The sequence below is a fragment of the Hippocampus comes genome, unplaced genomic scaffold (assembly GCF_001891065.2).
Source record: "Hippocampus comes isolate QL1 unplaced genomic scaffold, H_comes_QL1_v1.1 scaffold107, whole genome shotgun sequence".
In the NCBI taxonomy this organism is placed as follows: domain Eukaryota; kingdom Metazoa; phylum Chordata; class Actinopteri; order Syngnathiformes; family Syngnathidae; genus Hippocampus; species Hippocampus comes.
The window spans coordinates 570,061-587,658 of NW_017804846.1; the positions used below are offsets into that span (position 1 = coordinate 570,061).

Below are 17,598 nucleotides of genomic sequence, written 5' to 3' on the forward strand. Positions count from 1 at the left end.
ACTCTCCTCTATCTCATTTGAGCCACATTGTCTGACAGAATAGACTCCCACTGAGGTGTCTTTGATGCCCCGATGGAACATAAAATGGTGTTCAGCCTCCAAGACACAGACAAAAAAAAAAATGGAATGTAGGTTGTGTTACTACAGTATATGTCACTGATGACAGAAAAGATGTCACCACACCAGTATTGTGTCTATGTCACAGACTTGTCTATTTCAAACTCATTTTAGGCAAGTCGTTCCACTGTTTTTCGGATACTTACCCCCCACACACACACACAACCATCCAACCCATTGTAGCCAGCTATGCAAATGTCTATGGCATATGTGCCCATGCAACAATATGATTCTAGCGGGGATGTGATTGGTTATTTACGTAAAGATATCATCTTGAGATTGAACTCGGGAACCCTTCATTCAACATAACCAGAGTAACCCAGATCATACTGTATTATAAACTTTCTGGCAATATGGTGTAAGTTTGTACATGCCATGCATTGAAGTGCTCTTGGTCAGAGAAAGCAAAAAAACAAAAAAAACAAACAAAAAACATCAACAAACCTGAAGTTCATGAGACTTTATTCTGTTAATGAGATCTAAGTCAAATTATTATTACTATTACTGACAATGCAGCGATGTGGTTTTGTAAGAGCAAAGTATACACAATCAACTGCCGTAGACCATTTACCACATAAAGAAAGGCAAAGATACGAGGTTCAAAAAAAATGACACATACACATTCCCACTTGAAGAATCAGGATTCAAACTGCCAACTCTACGTTTGCCCAACGAATGTTAACTCATTTCTGCTCTCAACAATACAGTACATTAGTTGGACTCAGCGCCACATATTCCATCCACAGATTTATTTGGTCCTATTGGAGATATCTGCACAGTCCCTTGATGATTGACTCTTACCACTTCAGTGTCCTCACTCTGGAAAGAGATCTTATGAGCTGGTTTTGGACTTTGGCACGGGAGAAATTTACCATGAGGTTGTAACACGTGTTAGGTTTTAGAATGGGAAGCTAGATGCTGTTCCATACTAAATATTTAACCCCGCCCCCACGGAGTGCTAAAGAAAAAACAATCAATACTTGCTTTCTCAATCTCTTTCAGGATGCTCTTGGTTCTAATCAGTCTTCCTTGCTTACTCAAATAACTTGATCAGTCGCCTGGATGGTTGGAGAGGAATCTCCTATTGAATACATTTATCAATTAAATAAGTTAGCCTGAATATGGGAAATTATAATTCATATATTGCTCATGTCTGAAAACATTAGGTTGAAGATGTGAAGCGGGACAGAGTAAGCACTTCCCAATAGCCTCAACCTTTTTTAGTCGAGAGATTTTACCAGTGGATGGTGCTGTTGAATTGTGCTTTCAGAGAGAAATGAACACTGTCGCATACGTGACAGCTGTTAAGTGATTGAGCTGCCAAAACGAATTATTGTCTTACTAAACAATTTTTTATTTTATTTTTGGCTAGTGAAAATGAAAGAAATGACCATATCTACACTTTGGAATCTAAGACTTGCATACTACAGTCTCCAGCTGCATCTTTATTACAAATGCAGTCAATGCTAAGGGATTTGTATAGTTAAACATCAGTATAAACATTTCTTGTATTCCTATAAATTCATGTAAGAGCCCGTATGTTCCTTATTCCCACAGAAACCGCTGCCGCACAAAGAACCTCTTCTTCGGAGTAACAGTTGCTTACAGCTCCACCAGCAAGTAAGGCTTTGGAATTCACTTTTACCCTCATAAGGTGCAAAAATATATAAATAATGAATTTTATGGACTGTTTTAGTAGACACAATACCAATGAACGGGTCTATTTTTTTTTTAATCATACCTAAGACGCACTGGGTTAAAAGGCGCATTATTTTTGTGAAGAATTGTATTTTAACCCTTTCAGGCATAACAGTTACTAGAGTGGACAGCTTATCATATTATCAGGTTACAGGGTGCATGAAGGGGTTAAATGGGTTATTCTAATTGTACCTTATATGTATTTGATCACTTTTACATTACTTGCTTGTGTTTGCATCCAAGCAAATTCTAACAATTCTGAGTATGTTCATATTTTTGTCCAAGGAGACCTTGGTTTATATTCTCTGTTCTATTTAATTCCAAAGAGGATGAAATAAGTTTATTACCATGCTTTTAGTGACCTTGTCTAAAATGAAATGGGGATGGGGCTGTTGGTTATTCCTGATTTAGAGAGTACGTGTGTCGTTGTACCGTATTTATTTTTAAGATAGAATCACGTCATATTCATCATAACTGATTCAACAGTGTTATCGTTTGCATTTGTGTACTGGTCTCAACAAAATAAAATAATGAGACGACAATTAACAAGAACAATTTAGATTTATACAGCGCTTTTCAAGGGACATGAGGACACTGTATTTGAAGGGGTAATTAAAAAGTGTATGTGTGGGGAAACGGTGCTTGTGTTGGCGTGTGTGTGTGTGTGTGTGTGTGTGTGTGTGTGTGTGTGTGTGTGTGTGTGTGTGTGTGTGTGTGTGTGTGTGTGCGTGTGTGTGTGTGTTCCCGTCTTATTGGAAATGAGGTTCCCTTTTATTTCCTATAGTTTGGTCAATTTACATACCGTATTAAACAGCTTAAAATTTGTGTGATTGACTTGTGAAGATCCATCCATTCATTCATTTTTACACCTCAGATCTGTGAGACAAACTTGCTCCCCACTCTTGCACCGTGATGCCAAACAAAAGAACCTGCCACATGTATTGACTTATTTAACGCCTGTGTTAGATCTTCAGATTCAGATCTATATGTTGCCGTAATCAGTCGTTCACATATATGTCAGGAGGAATGTGTTGCTCTAATCGCTTCATGTTGTGTTTTTGGATCTGCAGGAGCCCATTGAACAAAACTTTGATGCCTATGTTACTTCCTTAACGGACATGTACACCACCCAAGACCAATACCACAGTCCGGAAAACAAAACCTTGTTGGACAACATCAAGCAAGCGGTCCAAGGGATCCAAGTGTAACCATTTGTGAAAGGCAACCTCATGTTCACCCCTGCAAGATGTGGACCGTGTCTCCGAATTCCTCAAGAGCGGTGAAGATTCCATCTCCTCTGTGCAGAGCAGTTACATATAATGTACAGTGTTAAATATTCTAATAATAAAAAAAAAAGAGGTATTATGCTTCGCAAGAGACATCCGAGAATTTTGTTTCTTTTTTGGGGGGGAGGGGGTGGTTCTTGCTTCGAGGAAGAACACAAAAGCATAAACAGCAAAATAGTTTTTGAGGACATTTTGTACGTTTTCATATGAGCTGACAGTGTCATGTAATGTTTCTAACTGCTCACATATGCACATTTTAGTGTATACTACTGAACAGTAAGCTGATACTAACGGAACACGAGTTCTTTTTATTGCTTGACCACAGAGCATTTTAGATGACAAAACAAAAGCTGAGCTGGACAGTGATCTAAATGGACAAAAACACGTGAAGATGAAACAAATAATTTTTCCCTTCAAATGGGTGGTTTTACAGTACATGTCTTGCTTGTGGAGTGCTCAAGGGCAAGAGCTGGCTTGCAAATGACTTTTATTTATTTTTATTTTTGACAATGCTTGAAAAAATGTGTTTTCATTTATTCTAAAAAAAAAAAAAAAGTGTAGCTGAAGTTTGGGGGGTTTGTAATCGGTGCTGTAAATGAATCTGGAAGGGGAAACTGACCGGACGTTTGTATGAATGTATGTATGAGCAGTTATATTGTTAACATCATTACACGGAAACCCAATGGTGGAAATCCCATAATTTAGCAGACCAAATTAATTCCCAGGGGAAGAGATCTGTGCAGTGCATGTACGGTCACATGCACCTCATCCTATAATCTCAATTCCAACTGTTAAGACAACGACCTAGATATATCATTCACATCCTCCTATTAAATCCAAATTGTGTTGCTATAATCAAATAATATTTCAGCAATATAAAAAGTAAATAATTTGCTTATTATGGTTACGAGATACAATCTGAAAAGAGACAAAATATGGGGTATATGCAATTTCTTGTTTTTAAATCGTGAGGCAACACTAATCTTTTTAATATAGCTATGTAAAATAGTGATTTTTTTTTATACAAATCTTTTAATACAAAAAGTTTTTTAAAATAATGTAGGAGGAATCTGATTGTTGACCTCTCCAAGTGAAACGCTCATTTCACTTTTTTCAGTAATGTTTTGCACAGGGACACCTTCGTTTCCATGTTCTGATGTTCTTACAGAACTAAAAGCAGTACCCGAGAGACGAAAAGGAGGGTTTTGTAAAGAGTATTTATAGACAGCAGGACTTACAGGGTCACTGTCCCCACATATGTGCCAGTAGACTATTTGCACTTGTCCTTGAAGATATTATCCTTACATATGGCGACGTGCAATTTTCCAGGTGACCTCTTTGGCACACGATTGGAGCAACCAACAGCTTGGAGCCACTGTGTGGATTAAGTACCACTGAAAAAAGGAAGAACAGGGAAGAGGATGACTATTACTACAGCAGTTGTACTGTAGGTTATTGTAAAAACATGATCAATGTTCATTTTTGCTATGTTTTAGGAGGATGAAGTTAGCCCCCAGCAGCACTTTATATCTAATCATTGTACAAAGGAATTAAGTAATCAATCAATTCAAGGTTAAAAAAAAATCAAAAGAAAAAAAGCAGAAGACAAAAAAAATTTTAAAAAGGCCTGGTGAAACGAGACCTTTTGAGAGGGTGATACAATCCAGCATCACACACACCCAGCGTGACCGTCTGCACCTCTCCATTCTGTCGTTCAAGCTGTTAGCAGTCATCAGAATTTGCCTTGTCCGGAGCGAATGGAACCGAATCTCATGAACTTTGCCGCCCACTTTCCAGGACTCTCTCCTGCGCATCATCCATAACTGCATTCACCTTTTTTCAACGGCATTGTGTCTGCAGCTTTTTGCCAATATAGTGATGCTTCAGTCGAGTGATTGCTAGTGCAAGTTTTTTGGATTAATTTGTAATTATCAGTCAAAACGGAAAAAGGGATTCTTAAAGCACAAACTGCTCATCTGACGTTGGTACATAAATAACTAATCTGAAGAGTTATCTGTGACTACAAGGAACACAAAAAGGTTGCAAAATATTTCGATTGATGACTTTTCATTAAAAAAAAAAAGATTGTTGATCATCAGATTTTATGACTTTATTTGCACCATTTAGTTTTGAGATGGGTTTCAGTGACCATGAACAAAGACTGGATTTTGTATGAACTATTGTGCTCTCTGTGGAACTGAAGTTTGATTTATTTTTGTACGACACAGCATGGATTTGTTGACATTTTAATTTTGCTATAAATGTGTGAAATCACAAGTTGTTGTGATATTTCATTTATAAATTGTGAACTTTGTACAATTTTTGTCATGCTGGATGTTGACACATCTTACTCGAATAAAGAAAAATGTGTTGCCAGAGGCCTGTAAATTGCCTCATGTTCTTTTTGTTTTTCTTGTCATAATTCTCCTTAAAGTCTTTTTGGAAAAGTATTGATTAAAATTTAAAAAAAATTGACATCTAAAATATTTATTGCATTGTGTCCATTGTCTTGTAGACGCAACTGTTTCTCTTAAATAAGATCAAGTACTACTTTCACACGTTAAATTTGTTGCGTTGCATTCGTGCTAGCTTTGAAGCTAAATGTTCAAAAAGCTTCTCTTTTCAATGGCTGCCTAGCAAGGGGAGGGTTCTAACTGTTCTTCAGAAGTGATACTTGTGTTACTTGATACTTGAAAATGATATACAGTACTTTCATAACTCACCACCAAGGCAACTGCGGATCAAAAGTTGCTGTGGTTGTTGCTGTTGTTGTGCAACAAGTTTACGATTTCTTAATGATTCATTCAAGTGCATCCATTACACTACAGTACAACGATTCGCCACCAGATGTCAGACAATGCAAACGGTGCAAGAGTGCCTCTTGACTCGCAACTGTAAGTTGCTTCCAACATCTCTGAACACTGTCTAGTTTGTAGTGATTTGGAAAGTGGCATCTGTTTCGGTTTTACAGAGGGCAACCCCGCGTTCAACTTTCACTCCGACGACATTCTGTTTAACATAAAAACGTTAAGTGATGCACACAACGGACTATTTAATTATTCAATGTAAAAGTAAAATGACTCTGCGGAAACTGTCGAGGAAAAATCTGCCTCAATAAATGTACATAATTAATCCTATGATTTAGATGTTTTAAGACATTAAGTAAAAATGAAACCAATAAGAAAACTAAAATGAGCATCTGTGTAAATTATGTGAGTAATTTTTCATTAGTGCATGCTTACTGTAGAGTAGTAGGATTTTAAAAAAATGTTTAAATACACTCATTAAAATCCAACCAATCCACCTATTTTCTGTACCCATGCAGCTGACTTCAAGCGGACGCTCTGGACTGCTTGCCAGCAATCACAAACTGAAGGGACAGAAAACACACATTCACATTTACAAAGTTAACAATGGGAATTTTAGAGTCTTTAATGAAGCAAATGAGCATGTGTTCAGTATGTGGGAAGAAGCAGAGATACTTGGTGAAAACACACAAGCACATAAAAATGCAAATTCCACTCAGTTTCAAACCCCGAACCTCAGAACTGTGAGGCAGAGACGCTAACCACTAATGCCATGTGCTGTCCATCACAACCAACCAGCCATTCCTTGATCAAGGATACTGTTAGAGAGAATGAGAGTTTGAACTTTTCACATTTCAATGGAATGACAGCTAGTTCACCACCTTAGCCATTCTGCGAATGCTATACTGGTAGTGCGGTATACCCCCATTCCCAAAAAACGAACAAACAAACAAAAAAAAGAACCTTAAATTTATCTCAATGTTAAATCTACAAGTAAACTCATTAAAAGCATCCGAATCATGTGCAAACATTGGATTAGAGGACAGTATTTAAAACTCAGTTTGGCCGAATACAAAGCCTTTGTCTTGTACAGTGACATGCCTGTAACTGTAGCAAAGTACAGTATAACAAAGGCCGATAAACATGTTTATTGAATCGGTGATTCAATGAACACAATCAGAAGAGCACATACAGTACACAGATGTTTCCTGTGCTTCACTGAGGTCAGAGCACTGTTGTGTCTCCAGAACATGTTTAAAAACAGGATGAAAAACAAACAACGCAAATGTGATTACTGTTGTGTGAGGGTTTTGCACTTTGAACAGCGATATAAACCATTTCTTGTTTGTACTGTACTGTTGTCCTGACATGTATTACATACAATATAGACTGTGTTGGAGCCCAATTACAGGCTCCAATTCTGTACGGACATAAAGTGACTCTGCCGTCTTTAAATTTCAGACAAGAGAAACTGACTTAGAAAAAACAATAGATAGGATGAGACATTTTTAGTTTCCAGCCAATTACGGTGGAGGGGTCAAGTTCTTTCAATTTGGCTGATAGGGTGACTAGGCCTTCGGAACAGTGTCAAAGTGCCCTGAACCAAGGCACTGACCCCAAGTTGAAATAATTGATTTTTAAGACCTATTTTATCAGTATTGTTAATCCACTATTTGGCCATCGTTGGAGCTATAGGGGCTCCAAATCTTACACCTGTAGTTGTGTTGTCACAGTAGTTCAGAATACCATTGCATCGTTATTCACTGGGAAATGGATTAGGCTCTAAATGACACACTCGTACCTTGGGCCTCTCTTTTTCGTGACGCATCCACTTCTTTGCATAACACTTACTCCCATTAGGGGTACTGGTGAGTTGGAGCCTATACCAGCTGCCTTTGGGCAAGAGACACGAGGCACACTGACTTCACTTCTATTGGCAACTTATTCCATTTGCGTGCAGCATAACAGCTAATGCTGCTTCACCATGTTAGCTTTGCACTCTGAGCTCCACCAATTGAGCCGAATGTGCAAAACTAATTAGCCAGTCCCTCAACAATGAGGAGGGCCGTTATGACTATAAACTGAAATAAATGTATGACTGCCTCATATACGTTTTTTTTTTCAAAATATTATTATATTTATTTTAGATGGGAAATTTGAAACAAAAAAAATTCAATGTTTTTAAAAGTGAAAACAATTTGCAATTTGGGTATTTTAGCAAGAAACATCAAGTCAATCCACGTAATTTGTTATTGTGGGCCACATAAGATGATGTGGCATCCTGGATCTGGCCCCCCGGGCCTTAAGTTGTGCTCGAGTTGTTCTCTGATGTGTGGCTAAATTTTTAGCAATGAATGCATGAAACCTGAGTAAAATGTCTTTTTTTTTCAAGTGCAGTACATTTTTCCGCTTTCAGTTATTTCACTACATTCATTAAATTACAATTAAGTTGGATTTGATTTTTAAGTACATTTTATGAAATCTTTAAGAATTGTTTGTTTTTAAACATTTAGGCCTCTGTGGAATTTTTATTTAAGTTTTGAGAGCAATATTTGTAAATTCCATAATTTGTAGGTACAGTTTTTACGTTCTTATTTTCAAGCACCGTGTTAAAGCCTCATAATGTTTTCCAGGGTTACAAATATGCCTTCTGGGAATAAAATCGCTGCCTTGTTTTTGATGAATATTTTTATTACTCCACTGTATTTTAATGTTGGCCATCATGGCGGTACTCGTAGAGCAAAGTATTTTTGCGGAGCGGTGCATAGAGTTTGAGAACCACTAGCTAAAATACAGATCATAAACAAACTGCAAGACTGCTTGACTATCTCGCCCGCGCGTGCCCGCGTGTGCGCGTGAGCGTCATCCCTCGGAGGCTGTGAGCGTCTGTGCTGTGCTGTGCTGTGCTCGGCGCTGTGCTCGGCTCACAGCTAGCAATGGCGCTGCGGGCTGTCCAGCTCCTCTCTCCGCGTCTGCTTCTCGCCGCGGCTTGGCTTTTGCTCGCTAGCGGACCCCAGCCGATTCTGTCCTGTCCGAGTCGGTGTTTATGTTTCCGAACCACTGTGCGATGTATGCATCTGAATCTGGAAACAGTACCGGCTGTCTCTCCGCAGACCACCATTCTGTAAGTCGCGCCCGATTTTCTTTTCTCTTCACTCAAACGGCAACGAGAGAGCCGAGATTGTGCATGCTAACTGAACCATTTCCGTCCAACATTTAAACCCTCGTGATAACCATTATTGTCCATCTTTTTTCTTTTTGTTTGTTTGTTTGTTTGTTTTTTTAAGTTGCAGTGTCGTAAGCAACTTTCTCGACCACTGATTTCACGTTGCGCACAAATGCTTTTGAAAGTGGTGGTATCTCTTCCAATATGTCCCAGGAAGTTTTCAACACCTGCTGGTGAGTTTAGCTGTTGAACGCTGGAGTCTGGAGGGGTTAATAGTCAGGGTTTTTGGGGTCGCACAGCTGCTGAAGGGGCGCTGCTTGAACAATGTGGAGTGTGAAAGTCAGTCAGTGGGGGTTCCAGCGGCAATAGACATGCTTTTGCTGGTTGCTTGAATTTGGAAGGTTCGAATACCCTCGTTGAAGGACACTACTGACCACTGTGTGATTGAGTTATTGTTATGGAGCAGTTGGCTTCCTCGTGGATTTTTTTTTTTTTTTTGCTGTTGTTGCTGTTGAGCAACCTCCAACTGGGTCCCAAAGCGGCTCCCAAAGCCGCAGCGACCCGGTTACCTGCAGACCCAGTTGCCGGCTGTTGACTGGGAACTGTTCGTAGCCCGAAGGCACGCCCAACACCGCTTGGAGGTCTTTCCTGAGTTGGGCTGTTGCTGTTGTTGCTTTTGTTCTACTCTATCCCTGAGGGAAGGAAAACTGTACTTGTCATTCGTGAAAGATTTGTTACTGTGCCCTAGACATCCAGAAGATGACAATGTCTAGTATTGTAACTTCAGGGTTACAGTAGCCTGTCGCTGGTGTGTAAAACCTCAAAGGAACTGTTTTTGTTCCCGACACCTTTTAAAATGGGAACATATTGATCTTGCATTATTCATAACTGGTAATGTGTAGAAAAATCAAAAGCCGAAAGTCAAACAAGAACAGTGTAGATTTTCGAGACTCTACTCAATCATGATTTTGGAGCCGATGTCCGAGCAGCGAGTTCAACAAAGAAACAATAACGGATAATCAATCTGATCAGAAGATGGACCATTCTTTCCAACCGATTGAAGCAACTTGTTACTCCCCCCCCCCCCCAATTTTCCTGCTGTAGACTACAAATTTCCCCAGTGTGGGACAAATAAAGTTTATCTTATCTTATCTTATCTTATCTTATCTTATCTTAATTATTGGACAGTCAACTTTTATGGGGGATTGGGACCTGGCGCATGAATAGGCACAATTTGCGTAAAACCGTCACCCATTGAAATGCATTGTGGAAAAATAATAACAGTGTAACCTTAAACATTTTCCCCAAGACGTTGATAAACATCATTCAAAACATAGAAAATTCGGTTGTGGGGACCAAGCCCCCCCCCCCTCGCCCCCCCCAAAAAAAAACTAAAAAATAAATCTCAAAAATTGGGGAGAAAATTTTGAAAAAAATATCCGACGAGAAAAAAAAAAAGAAATAGACTAAATTTACTTGCAATACAAAATATTTATTTATTTAAGCAAAAAGCTTGAAATCGACGAACATGATTTGCCTTCATGGACCACACAATCCTATACCTTTTTAGCCCTAAAACGAAAACAGTTACTTTGAATATCCTGAAACTTCCTTGCCTACGGGGTCAATTAGCACAGATAATATCAGCTTGGGAATGTACCTGCACCATTTTCAGCCCTGAAAACGTCAAGCGCTTCAGGATGACGCTGACTGGGAGAAAGGACTCACACAGAACCACTTTTTCTGACATTATCTACTGCTAATGACATATAAATGGAATGGAACCCACAAAGGAACTGCTTATGTACTCTTGACCTCCTTATTAGGGAACATACCGGGACTTTTTTTAAACTTGAAAATGTACAAAAAGATAACATTGAACTTCAATATTACCTCAATGTCATATATTAGTGCAGCCTGTCCTTTGCAAGACAGCAATTGAGTCCGACTGAACCCCTTTCTGACTGAGTGCACCTAGCTGAATAGCTCCCCTTTTCACACTGGAGTCAATACAGACGCCAATCAAGCCAACTCCTCAAATACATTGCCGCCTTTGTGTGGAATTGGCACTGGGATCCAGTGTCGAAAGGTCCAATGCACTGACCTATTAATAGTTACACTCTGCCAGGAAACAGGAGGACAAAGAGGCATCTTAGTCAGCTTGAACCGAACCAGCCACGATCCAGAAAATGGCCTTGTTCTTTAACATCTGGTGCCACCCCATGACAGCCTTGCAGTGAACTCATGGTCCAGCCCAGACCAGACCAAAACAGCCTAGACACACCCCACACCTCACCCCCGCCCATCCTTTGCCACTGCAATAAGAGTTTTGTTTAGGTGTTCGAGCAGGATGTCTAAATTTGTTGCAGGGTTGATACAACACAAGTGCATGTTGTCATTTCCTGGATGCTTTCATGCTTGAAAGCTTTGAAGTCAAAGCCACTCGTTGGCTCTCCTCCCGTCTGTTATCAGGTCAGGACATGAATACCTGGCTGCCTGATATTTCACACACAGCTGACCCTGTGCAGTAGAAATAATTTAAGAAAAAAGTCTGTTGCCCCTGCAAAAACATCTATTGGCGTGTATTAAATGCAAATAATTTATAATGGAGTCAAGCACTCCCCTTTCAAGTACTGTCTACCATTTATTAGTGGTAGAACAAAAAACATATGTGAATCGCATAATCGGTTTTGATTTAAAAGATGTCAGTGTATCAAATCAAACCAAATGAAATTGTTCCACAAATATATTGAGATGTGCATCTACTCTATTGAATCGAATAGAATCGTAATCTCTGAATCAAATTGTTCCACTTAAAAATGAACCGTCCTTGAATCATATGGCGCCTCATGTGTCGAGATATTGAATCGTCTTCATAGGCGAGATGCACACTCCTACTCTCTCTCCCTCTCTCTCTCCCTCTCTCTCTCTCTATTTTTTTTTTGTTTGTTTTGTTCAAGTAACAAATAGTTACTCAATAACAGCTTGGGATCTCCCCCGGAAGAGTTGTGTTGGTGGATTCCCTACTAAAGCTGCTTCTTCTGCTGCCGGACCCCAGATCAGCAGTAGCAAATGGATGGATGGGTGATATGTAACTGATTTAAGATTTTACTGTCATTATTTTATTTTTTTCCAAAATTGGGTGAAATATATATTTTTTCATAGGAAAATAGAATGATGTTTACACTACTGGTTAGCTGGAAATACATTATATTTATATATTCTCAATGAATGCTGGGTTTGTTGTTCGGTAGTGTATATCGTACTGGTAATTGGGTGCAAATATTTGTTGTTTAAAGGCTACATAATTATGATCAATGGTACTATTTGAGCAGTCCAATTAAAGCAATATAATGAATCTTATATGTTCATTTTCAAAAAAAACAACGAACAAAACAAAACAAAAAATGGCACTAAAACACTCAGGCTTGCTGCCAAACACTTTTCTTCAAGATCTTTGCAGGAAACGGTGATGTTTTTCCCTCAGTATTTTTTCTGGCAGCCACGTGTTTTTCAGCTGTTTTCTCTTGGGATTCTAGGCATGCTAGTACATTATATTCCCTCACAATAATGACTCATCGGTATAGTTTCTCAAGGATTTGGATCAGAGATATATTTTTCCAACATTGGATTGGATGTTTTAATGTCTGTTTGTACCAGTACAAGTACTGGGCTGCTGGTGAAATTACCTTCGAATTGAGTTGTGGATTTTAAGTGATTTTGTTTGCATTACTAGTAGCAATAGCATGTTGATCACATTGTGATTTAATATTTTGGGAGGGATTTGTATTGGCTTCTTAGTGCATCATCATATTGCACTAGTTAATTGCATCGCACAAGGGGGAAGCCCAGGGATGCACTGGATTCCACCTTGATTTATTTGTTGCTCAGAAACAATGCTGTAGTATTGTGACCCTACTAAAGGGCAACAATGCATAAACATGAATAAATGTGCAGCTGACCCCCACATATGATGACAATTCCCCTATTTGCAGATGTATTTCCAATATTCAAAAAAGTAAATATTTTTTAAGATAGTCATCCATCCATTTTCCGAACCGCTTATTCTCACATGGGCCGGGGGCGTGTCGGGGACTATATCAGCTGTCTTTGATGCGTACGTGGGTTACGCCCTGAAATGGTTGCCAGCCAGTAAGTTTTTTTTTTTTTTTTAATGAAAAAACGTTTTTCAGTCAGACTCAATGACTATTTTTTAGCTAGAAAGCTTATTGGAGTTTTTTTTTTTTTTTGTTTTTTTAACAGGAAATTTTCTGGGTGGTTAAAATTAATTAAAACTTCGCTGGCATGCTCATGCATTGTACATAATTACCTGGTTAGTAGTAGTTGTTCAAATGATTAAACAGGTTTGTTGTGTTGCCCGGTTCGGAGGCACCTTACCCATTGGCTTAATTTGCTCCACGTCACTTTAAAGGGAACCTTGATTGTAATAACGTGAGCTTTGTGTGTGTTATTTGGTTTGCACAAATCATTTCCAGTTTAATACATTTTGTAGAAACCTTATTTGAATATATATTACCATTGTTGTTTTTGTGGATGCATTCTGGATAGTGACATAACATGGTTGCGCGCTGTTTTTAGCAGTTACAGTAGTGTGTTAGGAGTGACGAACACCTCTGTTCAGCCTTTTCAATTCAAACCAAAGCGTGGTCAAATTGAAAATGTCACATTGATATCAAATGTTGATGAAAATGTCAAATTGATGTCTTGTTCACCTGAGTAGCTGTGGTCCACGAGTCGGACATGCATGTCTCTGTCTCTGTTTCTGTTTGTTTCCTCCGTTGCAAATTCGGTGTCCAGTGGCAGGGCTGCAGTTACTGCAGAAGAAGCTTGGTTCATGGTGAGCACCGCGCGTAAAAAGAGTCTGGCCAACTCGCTTTGGAGGCATAATCTTGCAGCCCAGCCTCCGTGACACACACTATGATACAGTACACCCTCAATCACATTGTGTCAATAATAATAATAATAATAAATGCTCTTGCAATGCGAGGTCCTGGTCTCATTCGGCGGTGTTGTCACATTGCGTAGAGCCGATCAGCTGCACCAGCGCTCGCCAATGACCACGATCATGAGCCAGGTCTGCTGCGTCCTCCAGGGTAAGCCCCTGGTGCTGGAGATCCTCCCTGATGACATCAAGCCATCTGGTTTGGGGTCTGCCGCGTGTCCTTTTCCAGCCGGCTGTAGCTGGGCCGAATGAAAAGATGACATGAGTGGGGTGTTCCAGGGCTAATCGGAAGAGATGTCCCTCTGTGCTGCCAGTCGAGATGCGGGGGCTGAACGGTACATTTTTGGAGGTCTGAATTAGTAACATGGACGTGCCAGCTGATGTTCATGATGGTTCTGAGTGACCTGTACCCAAAGCCATTGATCCTCTTGGCCAGTCTTGTTTAAAGGCCAGGATTCTGCACCATACAAGAGAATGGGAAGAACTGCTGTATTATAGATGCGCATCTTGGTCTTTGGGGACACTGAGTGGTGGCGCCAGAGGGGCCGCCATAGCGACTGCATAGCTGCAGCTGCGAGGCCACGTCTCCGGTCGATCTCTGTCTTGAGATCATCGTTGCTTGTAATGTTGGAGCCCAGGTAGATGACGGAATCAACGAATTGCACTTCGTCTGAGCCAAAAAACAGGAGGGGAGGGTGGGGTCCGTCACCAATATACATAAGTTTTGTTTTCTGCCAGCTTTCTTGGAGGCCCAGTTTTGCTGCTTCTGTTTGGTATATTGAGAGAGCACTGCTGAGGTGTTGGAGGGAGTTGCTGAACAGGGTGGTGTCAGCAGCGTATTGAAGGTCGGTCAGGTGGAGGTTGCCAAATGACACGCCTGAGACTTGCTCCCGGACTCGGATCATGAGGTGGTCAATGACACAGTTAAAAAGATCAGGAGCGGCCACGCAGCCCTGTCTGACCCCGCTGTTAATGGGGAACCACTCTGAGTCCTTCCCATACACACGAACACAGCTCTCTGAGTTGTTGTAGAGTCGCTGGAACAGAATGGATATTTTGGGTGGAACTCTAAGGTACTTAGGGATGTTCCAAAGGGAGAGGTGGTCAACTGTGTCAAGGGCAGCTTTAAGATCTATGAAAGCAATAAAGAGAGTGCCATCACTGCAGAGCTGCTCAAAGAAGGTAGTGACTCCATGGCCCAGTGGCTCACCCACCACGTGTGGGTGGCAGAACAGCCCCCCACAGTCTGAACCCGGGGCATCATCCTGCCAGTCCCGAAGCGAAAAGGCGACAAGCTACTCTGCAGCAACTACAGAGGCATCACACTGCTTTCCATACCTGCAAAACTGTTCACCTGTATCCTTCTTACCTGTGCTCTTCCTGCCATTCGAAGCCACCGCCACCCTCAACAAGCTGGCTTCATGCCCAACCGGTCCACTATCGACCACATCTCCGCTCTTAGACTCATTGTTGAGAAGGTGAGAGAGTTTCGGAAGGACCAACATCGTGTAAAGCAGGGGTGAAAATCGCTTTTTACTGATTTGTAACGACGTTTAAAGTTCTGCATTGTTATTGTCAAAATATATCTGTGACACTGCTCTTCAGGTTGGTTCCTATCAAAGCAGAGTTTCAATTTATTAACCATTTCAGACCGAACTTGTGGACTGGACATTTTTGTGTTTAAGGTGTACATTCGCATGGCAGTTGCCCGATATTAGATAATTAGAGGTGTGTCCGATCAACAGCAACTAGGGATGCTCCGATCGATCGGTGGCCGATCATTATGGCTGATATCGCTGCGTTATGTTAATCTGTGTCACATAAACAAAAGGGAAAACAAATAAAGTATGCTCTGTATGGATAGCACACATTTTGGTGTTGACAAAACAAAAGGGAATGAAAATTGAATTGCGATGGAAAATGTCAATTCATTTAATATAATTGAGGAATATTTCCAGAGGAGTGGAAATTACCTCTCGAGTTGGGTGTCTTAATGTCCCTCTCTGACCCAAAACAGTGGACTGGTCTGTCTGACTGACAGTGAGTCAGGAAGGGAAAGTGATAGTCCATTGTTTGGAATTTGCTGCAGTTGCAGGCTTTGTGAAGCACTCAGTCTCTGCAGCATTATGGAATGCAAAGCCAGAAATCCCCAAAGCTTTGCTAATTTGCACAGTTAGATTGGCCCCAAGATAGTTGTTGAAAGAACTACACTGCCCCTTCCAGCAGTCATCCAACAAGACGATTAATGCTACAAACTTCTTTAGAATTTGATTCTGAAAATAACTCCCAAAGATTTTTGTTTATTTTTGAAGTTTAACAAAACATATTCACGTGTCGTAACGGAGAGAACATTTCATTGCAATTTGCTGCTGCACTTTGGAAAGCCCCTTTTGCAGAGAACAATTCTGCAGAGAGAGATTCTTGATTTCGCAGGCTAAAAGTTGATGTTCCATGGACATTAAAAAAAAGTACCAAAAATGACACGTATGACACTTAATGACAACATGAATCTAATATTTAATCATTTTCCACAACAATCTGATTACTTTCCACCTCGATCGATCGCTGTTTAGCGAATGAACAAGCTATGCTAAGCTAAATTAGCTGGAGAAGCTTTAACTTGCACCGAGACAAATTTAATTATGCACAACGATTTAGTTGAAGGTACTTTTCTCCCATAAAGTAGTTCTGGGATGTACTCTGACAAGGCTTAAGCTTGTTCAGTAGTTTACTTCAAAAGCACCAATCATGAGCTGCACTTAGTGAAATGAAACGGGCACTTACACAAGTGTCTTTTGCAAAGTGAATACATTCGTTTCTGGTCTACAAATACCACAGGGTGCATTCTAACTAGTAAAGGTAGGATATACTGTATTACATTTGTCACAAATGCAAAAAAAAAAAAAAGAAAGAAAAATCCTACCCAGCCGACTTGTAGTCACACGTATATGTTCCCAAGTTTTTAGCGACAACAAACCTTTTGGCATATTCGTCAAAGGGAGTTCCTACTAACTGAGTGACTGAGTCTGTCTGCAACAAAATGGCCGTGTGGTAAACACTGAAGTGGCTAAACATGGTTCCCACATCCCAAATGTGGTTTTAAAATTCTTAATTATAGTTTTAAATAGACATGTTTGTGTCGACCAAATTTTGTGGTCAAGTTAGTTGAGGTAGCTATTTTTCTCCTCAGCCCTACATCCCATCTGTGATGGTCACTGACCTGCCACAGATGGGATGTTTCATAGCAACTTTATGTAGTGGTGAAAAAGGGCTTCCGTGACATTGTTGTACTGTATTTTATTTGTAAGGTGCAAAGGTCAACACTTGGTTGTTGTGATCTATGAATAAAATATTTGGTTTGGTTTCAATAAAAAATCTGTAGTTCTTTTTTCTCTCTTTTTTTAGGTGTATTTATTTTCCAACTCTTTCAGGTTCAGTAGTTTTCTTCCATTCTGTAATGTTCTTGTTTAACTATTAACGAGTCACACAATCCCAGACCTACACAGTCTGTGGTAAACTGTTCTTGGGCATGTGTCACAGAGCTAAACTACTTTCTTGACC

General features: G+C 40.1%; 2 protein-coding genes and 1 long non-coding RNA gene across 4 annotated transcripts in view; 2 read left to right on the top strand and 1 right to left on the bottom strand.

Moving 5' to 3' along the window:
* The window catches only part of myt1lb (myelin transcription factor 1-like, b), a 118,857-nt gene extending 113,673 nt beyond the window's left edge, over window positions 1–5,184 (top strand). Inside the window, exons 21-22 of the mRNA XM_019876862.1 lie at window positions 1,675–1,737; window positions 2,886–5,184. Coding sequence (XP_019732421.1) covers window positions 1,675–1,737; window positions 2,886–3,023 — 201 coding nt within the window. The 3' untranslated portion in view covers window positions 3,024–5,184. The remainder of the gene's footprint in view (window positions 1–1,674; window positions 1,738–2,885) is intronic.
* LOC109519973 (uncharacterized) lies at window positions 547–4,413 on the bottom strand. The gene is made up of 2 exons (XR_002169059.1): window positions 4,340–4,413; window positions 547–1,198 (listed from the first exon to the last, which is right to left on the bottom strand). It is a non-coding gene; the product is annotated as an uncharacterized LOC109519973 (long non-coding RNA).
* Window positions 5,185–8,747: 3,563 nt separating the features above from the next.
* Window positions 8,748–17,598, top strand: part of pxdn (peroxidasin) — a 52,396-nt gene continuing 43,545 nt past the window's right edge. For both annotated transcript variants that reach the window (XM_019876597.1, XM_019876606.1), the window contains exon 1: window positions 8,748–9,032. In XM_019876597.1, the coding sequence (XP_019732156.1) occupies window positions 8,845–9,032 (188 nt within the window). In that variant the 5' untranslated portion in view covers window positions 8,748–8,844. The remainder of the gene's footprint in view (window positions 9,033–17,598) is intronic.